The sequence below is a fragment of the Excalfactoria chinensis genome, chromosome 8, assembly GCF_039878825.1.
Source record: "Excalfactoria chinensis isolate bCotChi1 chromosome 8, bCotChi1.hap2, whole genome shotgun sequence".
In the NCBI taxonomy this organism is placed as follows: Eukaryota; Metazoa; Chordata; class Aves; order Galliformes; family Phasianidae; genus Excalfactoria; species Excalfactoria chinensis.
In genome coordinates this window covers 17,547,814-17,555,011 of record NC_092832.1, presented here as the reverse complement: position 1 = coordinate 17,555,011, position 7,198 = coordinate 17,547,814, and the positions used below count along the sequence as shown (strand labels likewise).

Genomic DNA, 7,198 nt, shown 5'->3' with positions numbered 1-7,198 from the left:
AGCTGCGTGATGTTTTCAGTGAGTATTTTAATAGCCATTTAGATTTTTATGGGGGTGATGTTCATTCACATGGGACTTGGATGTTGTGACATTTTTCCTCTAAAGCTGTAATTTCAAACTAATGAAGGCAGGGCAGGAGCATAAGAAAGACAAAAACATTGCTATTATTATCCACCAGTTTACATTTATTGAGAAAAACCATACAAAAAACATTATACAGTTAACGTGTACCCATATTACATACAATGTCAATGCAAGCTCAAAACCACATTTTTGTAAAGCATTCGATTTACCTCAAGTCCAAGCTGCATCTCCCTAAGACACTGTTCCCATCACAGTTGCCTTTTAAAGCCAATCTTCTTTTTACACACGGGTAGTTTCTGCAGAGAACACTTTTCTCAGGACGAAAATGCATTTCACATGCACGCAAGAGAAATATTTGTGCATACATACGAGTTTTATAAGCTATTACTAGGGAAGAAGGAATCCTGTCAACTGCAGGCTTTCTGAAAGGCCCGGTCCTCCCTTCCTCCCCCCACTTCCAGACAAAAGTAAAATAAGAGCCCTCAGCATGCAATGGAAAACTTAAAGAATTACTTTGGAAGAGAACGGGGGAGAAAATTTTTCTATCATCTGATACAATAAAATACTACTGGTAAAACGAGAAACATGTCAAGATAAGCTGTACAAGTGAATAATGATCCTCTCTGTCTGCTCAACTTGAATGAAACAGATGACCTGTCATCATGCTAGACTGAAGATTATTCACCTGACATTTTACTTCATGGCTTACTAGAGTCTAGGCTGCAGAAAGGTATATGAAATACTTGCCCCTACTCAAACATTATGCTTCCCTTACGGAACTTCTCATATTCTTTAGACTCTACCTAATTTGTTAAAGACTCCAAGGGGAAAAAAAAAGGCAAGAAACATATAAACATATAAACATAGCTTATGGATAAGGAAGTCTAATTATCTTCTGCCATCAGAGTAACTCTGATCATGTTTTTTGTTTCTTTTTCTTTTTTTAAATTCTAAGAACTACGAATTTGGAGAGCTGAAAAATAACCACTACATTTAGTACAAAACAGCATGCCTGTAAGCTCTGCAGTCACAAAGTCAATACACCTCAAGTGCTATATGCTGAGGTAAGAAACTCATCTTCCACATCCTAGCGACATTCCAATAAACTGGCTTTCTTCTTTATTTCCTCCCACTGGCTAAAACTTACTGCAATATTGTTAATAATATTTTAGGAACGACAGTTGTAAGAAACAAGGTACCACTAAAAAGGAAGTGAAGAAATGACTCACCCCACCACTAAATTCACAGTATCAAAATCCAAATGGTACACACCTAACTTTTTCTTGTGTCAAAAATGAAGTCAAATTGCATATTACACTACAGATAATCAAATATTAAGTAGCTTGAGAAACTAAACAACAACTATTGATTTAGTTCAAAAAGTCAAGATATCTAAGCTTGACCATATAGAAGAATATAAATTAAAACTGCTTGTTTAATATTATTAAATCACACATTAAAAAAAATAAAATAATAACAGATCATGGAACATTTATGGTCAAACAAATAATACTTTAAAGAATGAAAAGTGATCAAAACAAAAATTATACCCTACACCATGGGATACATTTCAAATCTGTTACGCTTTTGCCAATTTTACCTTCTACATGGAGCCCTTCTACGGTCCATGCTCATCGGCTCACCAATGGCATACACTCAAAGGATTCCTCTTTACTGGTAGTAACTATCTCAGGACCTGATTCTATGAGCTATGATTTGGTGCTTGCAGCATCTTCAGCACTGTGTGTGAAAATGAAGGCAGTATTTTTGAATATTTTTCTTGAATGTACAGATAAGCAGGACTTTGAAAGAGGAGCAGCACATTTCAGAAACAGAATCATCAACAACAAAAAACAACAGATGCTGCTTTACTTTAAGCTTAAAAAAAAAAAGAAAAAGAAAAACCTGTACCAGACCATCTATAAGACATACAAACATTTTCAACTATCAAAATATACAGCAATTCAGTTAAAGTATCAAGGAACAAGATACACTGACTGATATACGGAGAAAATATCATTTGCTGTATCGTTAACATTTAATTGGTGCTTTTCCAAGTAAAACATACTAAACTGTGAAACTCCAGATTCTATTTTCCTACCTTGTCAAGTACGAATTAGCAAACTAAGTTATCTAAAAATGCCACTATCACACTGTAACTGTAAGACAAGTCATCAAGTTCAGCGGCAACACAAAGTTAATATTCTTTGTATTTACTTCTTATGGGTTGAGTGAGAACAGTGCCCTACTGTAAAAAACATTTGTGAAGGCTGTTGACATTTCTATCACAAGTAATTCCTGCATATTTAAAAGGTTTTGATTCTTTAATTGCAACAAGTAGCTATTGGAAGCAAAAGAACAAGAATGACTACTTATTCTGCTCGACTTCAATTACTGCAGTCCACTCAACTTTTCTTACAAAAAAAAATAATACATATTTACCTAGAAATAGAAACAGTTGTTTAAAAACTTAAAAAAGACTTTCCACTGAAATGGAACCGTGAGTAACAATGCATTTGGGAAAGCAGAAGATTGCTTTTCAATACACAACCACAAAGATCTCACAGGGACAACATTAATGTACTGAAATATTTAAATTTATATACTTCCTTAGGTTGTGCTTACCTGTTGCTTTTTTGCAGCAGAACCTAAGGTGGAAGGTCTGGGAAGGCACTGTGAAGTATAAATAATTGCACTGTTTGCAATTAATAAAGATTTTATACCTTAAATGAATCAAAATCAACAGCCTCCATTTTGTGAATGATAAAGAATCCAGTGAATTCAATTTTGCTCAGTTCAGTACATAACAAATGCACCATTCTTTACGATTATCTACAAAATACCATGCAAAATATCTGAACTATTATACTTCATACCCTACACTAAAGATAGCAAATACCCTCCTATCCTTTATAAGGTACCAGAATAATTCCTAATTGTTAAAGGGATAAAAATAATTCCTTCCATTTCTACAGCACAGTACATACATTGCTAATTACCTGAACAGACTACTTCAAATTTCAAGCCTCAACTTTTATTTCTCTGTGCAGCCACCCTAAAAAAAATTTATTCTCAAAGCAACAATACGTTGTTCCAAGAAGATAAAGTAACAGTTATAGAATTAAAACATACCTACATCACTACATATCTGCAAACTATCTGATGACAAAAACAACTGGCTATCAAGTGGTTCCAAAAACTTCAATGTTACGATATGCATACTTTAATACACTGAATGATACAGCTGTCTCACGAGTACTAAAGAAAATACTATTACTCAGATAAACAGCAACATAATTGTTTGGTTTTTTTTTTGCTATTGCTATACCATTCAGGAATACTTACCCACAAAGCTCACATTATGTGTATGTAATATGTATATACGCAAACCTATGTTTCTGAATCAAGAAGCAATTACAATTTCCTAAGATATCAGCACTGTATTCCAACATAATATTCACACAAGTATGGCATTTGCATTATGTGGAACATTGACAAAAAGATACTGTTGCAGTTCATCAATTTGTCATTCTGATGTACTTACAGTGCAATGCTCCTTGAAGGAACAATCAAGGATGATACACAGCACAGTCCTCCTCACCCCTACAGAGCTAGTTCTATACTGGCTGGATCAAACCTGCACTTCAACAGACAATGGCAAGACAGACTGTATTGCATGTTGTCTAATATATGCAAAGAGCCAATAAATATGCAAAGAGCAAACAGGATTTCAAGAGAATCAGATGTTTAGTATGAGCATTAGAGCAATAAGAAATGTCAAGTATATTAAAAAAAATAAAAATCAATTGATTCAAGTACTTGAGTATTTATGAAAATAGAAGTTATCTGCTCTGCAGGAAGTTCTCAACCACTCCCCATCACTCAAACAAAACAGCGTTTCAAGGACAGATGCAATTTCTGTAACTACTATGCATACCACATTCACTTTTCTACACTGAATTTTGCAGTGGACTACTTTTAACTGAAGGCTTAAGCACATTAGACTTAAAGTAAATGTTATAACTAGCCTGAAAAAATCCTTAAAGTAATTATGCAGGAACAGGTTTGAAGTATTCAACTCAAAACAAAAGTCATCTGTTGCAACAGCTGCACAGGTCTGAAACAGTGGTCACATGTAAAAGGAAATTTCACTGTTAATGCAATGGAAGTATGCCAAAAGATCACCGTAAACACATGCAGTTTTAATCAAATAGAAAGAAAATTAAGATATCGAGATCACTGGTGCTAGGCAGCAAAATACAACGAATGAAAGAGATCCTCCATCTACAACTATTCTGCAAGAGGGGAAAAACATGCTAATGACAACTGTTTAAACTCAACAAAGTTCCAAGGGGGAAAAAAAAAAATCTCAATTGTGTACAGGTACCTTGATTCAGCGTTGTAAATCAATCCTATAATTCTTTCAATACCCACATATCCAACTTACCGACACAGGAGGTTTCATATTATTTATTGTAAAGCACAAAACAGGCATTTTAAAAGTGATAAAGAATACATTGAAAAAGTACATTTATATCACAAAGCATTGACCACATAATTGCAAATACATTTGCTGGAATGTGTACATCTACACTAATACTAAAAACAAACCATTTTTCATTTCTACACAGAAATATTACCTCCTATCAGTAGTGATAGATATTTTGTACATTTTCAAAAACACTATTTTTTTTCTTTTTTTTTTTTAAACCAAACAAAATTAAGATCTTCATCAAGGCGTCTGCATCCATACATTTAACAAAGGTATTTTCCCCCACACAATGAAGCAAATACTGTATTGTCCACTTCTTATTATTGGCCCTGTGCAGAAGAGATACATAAGAGATACACAACAAGTTAAAGAAAATCCTTTAAATCGAGCTAACTCAGGAGTGAAGCCTTTAAGAAAGAAAAATTGGTTAATGTAAATGGTGGTGGCTTCTTGCATGGTTTTCAAAACCCTGGGAGGAGAAAGTTTTTTTCTTTTTCTTTTTTCTTTTTTGAAATTAAAATCACTGAACACACAGATAGATACAGAAATCAAGTTATCACGTAAACAAAGTCGTCTATTAATTATTCTGATAACAGGTACTGTGCTAGGAAAAAAAAAAAGAAGCATACTCCAAAGGTAACAAAGCAGGAGACATGCAAAACAAGATCTATAAGCACTGAAACAGAAGCCAGCCAGAAAACACACTGAAGGAAGTTTATACCTGTGGTGCTGGAGGATGCTGTGGCATTCCCTGGGGACTTGTCTGGGCATAATATGCTGCCTGCTGCCTGTAGTACTCAGCCCATGCTGCGCTGTAATCCGGCTGACCGCCTGGCGGAGCTCCAGCAGGTGCAGGAACTGCTTGACCTACAAGTGATTCAGGTTATATAGCTTTGCTGCTGCAACAGAAGTGAAACAATTCCAAAATCTCATTGCCTAACAAGCATCATTTTGCTTACACTTCGGAACAACCCTGTGGCTGCTCCTTCTTACCTTACTTCTCATTCTAGTATTTTAATGCAGTGATTTCCACTGAGGAACAATTAAGGCAGGGTTTTCCAACTCTTGAACCACAGTCCAAAGCATAAGTCCTTGTAACATCTGGTCTAAACCGATCTGACCAACCAGTTCAAACCAAAATACAAGTCAGCAGGGGAGATCACGTTCCATCACCTACCTAACCTGACCTATCTTATACTGTACAGCCTGCAGTACTTAATTTGTCAGAACCTCATTTGTGCACTCCCCCAATTTCAGTACACTTAGTGTGATTCCTGGATTTCTGCAAGTTACCTTTTTTCAGAAGAGCACTAATTTTTGTAAACCTTTATTCCACAAGAGTACAGCCCTGAAACTTCTCAACCACTGCTCAAGGCACAAGTGCCTGTAAGTAACAATACACACACACAGACAGCTAAGAACAGCCGATCTTTCCCACAACATCAAACAACACTTCAAACATTTTTATAAAGGAGATAAGACTAACACACTGACTCTCTCATGTATCAAAAATGCTACAGCCAAACTCAAGACCTTTCAAGGAAGGTTTGTAGCATATTTACTTCCTTTCCTCTTAGTTCAGAACAAGCAAAACCACTCCAGTTATTACCACGATGTTCTTCATGGATTTTTATCTCAAAGGTTCTTTGCCAGTTGCTACTAAAGAAGATACCTGACTATGAACACAACCTTCTCTATTCAGTCACTGCTTGCACAGATCCAGACAGAAGGGGTCCGTATATATTTTCTTTAACTTCTGAAGCAGAGCACTTCTTACTACTGTAATACACGTTCTTAAGAGGTCAGAGTATTTCCGTTTGGAAAAAAATAAGAAAAAGTCAGGCCTGGATTACTACCATTGAAACACAACCTACAATCCACCCCCCCCCAACCAAACTGTTACACTTTTTCTAGTGTACAAGGAAACCAAACCAGACCCTAACCTATCATACTACATCAAGCAAATCTAAGTAAAATGCAAGCTTCTATCCTATACAATTTTAAGACAGTGCCCCTAGACTGATCTTCTGCTGACAGTGGGAAGCTTCCAAAGGATGAAGGCTGGATACTGCCCATATCAACTCACTTCTTATTCAACTACAAGACCACAGAGCTGCCTTCTGCTATAAATTACAATTTACTTTTCTGATCAAGTCTAACCACAGCTACCTTTAAAATACGGCTACAAACTATCCCAGGATACCCTTTTTCCATGTTTCCAAGGCAATACATGTATTAACTCCTACAATGACATACAGATCAGTTAGTGAAATGTGACTTTGTGTTTCTTGGGAAGCAATATCCTTGGAAGATTTTTACTTATGTAGTTAAATGTTTACTTGAACTCTGGCAGAGAGAAAGAAAAACAGTGTATCTTCAGTTCAAGACAACACCACCAACACGTCTTCAAGCATTAACCTGCTGCCTTGTTAACCTGAAGTTTAAAACAAGTATTTAAATGTATGACTTAGGGTACTAGGAGACAGAAGGCTTGAACCACCTACGAGACACACATACAGTAACTTACCGGTGTGCATAAGAAATTTCATTAGCTCTTCAGTCTTACTTTTAATTGTATTTGCTACTCAAAGCAATAGTTCCTGAGCAAAACAAGGGTCTGAA

General features: G+C 35.8%; 1 protein-coding gene and 1 long non-coding RNA gene across 8 annotated transcripts in view; both read right to left on the bottom strand.

The window, feature by feature from the left end:
* Positions 1 to 7,198, bottom strand: part of FUBP1 (far upstream element binding protein 1) — a 36,143-nt gene that overhangs the window by 10,444 nt on the left and 18,501 nt on the right. For 3 of the 7 annotated variants that reach the window (XR_011904467.1, XR_011904468.1, XR_011904466.1), the window contains 4 exons: positions 5,298 to 5,443; positions 3,629 to 3,726; positions 2,710 to 2,757; positions 163 to 1,824 (listed from right to left, as the gene is read on the bottom strand). Coding sequence is in view for 4 of the 7 variants with exons in the window: in XM_072342874.1 (XP_072198975.1) it covers positions 4,897 to 4,905; positions 5,298 to 5,443 (155 nt within the window). In the remaining 3 variants the exon portion in view is untranslated. Of the gene's footprint in view, positions 1 to 162; positions 4,906 to 5,297; positions 5,444 to 7,198 lie in introns of those variants that run through there. The other 4 variants (XM_072342874.1, XM_072342872.1, XM_072342873.1 and 1 more) reach the window with 3 other exon arrangements.
* On the bottom strand, positions 163 to 1,824 carry LOC140255374 (uncharacterized). The gene is made up of 2 exons (XR_011904469.1): positions 1,685 to 1,824; positions 163 to 380 (listed from the first exon to the last, which is right to left on the bottom strand). It is a non-coding gene; the product is annotated as an uncharacterized lncRNA (long non-coding RNA).